The sequence below is a fragment of the Tetrahymena thermophila genome (assembly GCF_000189635.1).
Source record: "Tetrahymena thermophila SB210 genomic scaffold scf_8255217, whole genome shotgun sequence".
Classification (NCBI taxonomy): Eukaryota; Ciliophora; class Oligohymenophorea; order Hymenostomatida; family Tetrahymenidae; genus Tetrahymena; species Tetrahymena thermophila.
Genome location: NW_002476797.1, coordinates 1 through 1,106, shown reverse-complemented (window position 1 = coordinate 1,106; position 1,106 = coordinate 1). Strand labels below are relative to the sequence as shown.

Here is a 1,106-nt window from a genome sequence, read left to right as displayed (position 1 = left end):
TTTTAATTTAAGTTAATAAATGGGAGAATCTTAATTAGAGAGTTTACAGTGCTTATAAATTTAAAAATTGATTCAACTTAAATAAGTGATAAAATTTTATTATTTAAAATATAGTAACATAAAATAATGTGTACTAGATGGTCAGGATAGATTCTTAAAAAATTATTGTTTTTTTAGATAAAACATTGTAATTGAAATAGTTTTCAGAAAGCGATGAATCTGTTAATTTAATTAAAGTATTTTCTTCTGCTATTTAGACACTCAAATATTTAGATTATTTTAATATGATTTTTGCTGGAGATTAGACAAATGGGAGTATATTTGCTTTTAAATATAATGAACAAACAAAAATGTTTGAATTATTTATGCAGTTTAAAGCATTAATAGATTAGATTATATTAGATATATTTGTGACTCCACTATCTAAAATGCTATTTATTTCTGGCATCTACTCAAGCATATTTTTTGATATGTCTCAGTGCTTAACTAATAAATAATCATGCCTATCATGTTCTCTATAATTTTATTTTTCTAACAGCTAGACATTATATAATTAACAAAGCAGCTATGGATAGGGTTAGCTAGACTATCCGTATACAACTTATTAAAGCATGATTTAGTCTTTTTTAATAGTAATATTATTAAATGTAAAAAATGATTCTAAAAATTTTATAATAAAATATTAACTAGACCTAGAGATACAAAAGAACAGTGCTTAATGTTTAATATATTTAAACAATTATTAATGTTAGTAATGAGTACCCAATAGAGCTATAATAATATATATTCTAGTTTACCTTTTCAAATTTAATATAGCTTTAAATATAACCTTACTATACTAAAAGCACTTAACCATCTACTATTTTACTGAAAGGAGATTTCTCTTTTGAAAATTTTTACTCTATCTACCTTACTAATGTTATTCTAATGTACAACGTTACTGATGATGCTAATTGTTCTTTAACATTTTATTCTGTGTATCAATAAGTTGTGTTAAATAATATTAAAATTTAAAACACTAATTAAAATAGCTATACAGATTACTGTAATAAGATAAACTTAGTAAATTCTTATCTTTTGATCGAAAATATAACTTTAGATTCTAA

The 1,106-nt window shown here is 22.2% G+C and overlaps 1 protein-coding gene across 1 annotated transcript; it reads left to right on the top strand. All coding sequences in view use genetic code 6, as the record gives it.

Moving 5' to 3' along the window:
• Positions 1-273: 273 nt before the first annotated feature.
• Positions 274-632, top strand: TTHERM_002653381 (hypothetical protein; the record flags this gene model as incomplete). Its single annotated transcript, XM_012795182.1, has 1 exon — positions 274-632. A coding segment is annotated over one exon (359 nt), but the record flags the coding sequence as incomplete, so codon positions are not given.
• Between the last annotated feature and the right edge of the window lie 474 nt (positions 633-1,106).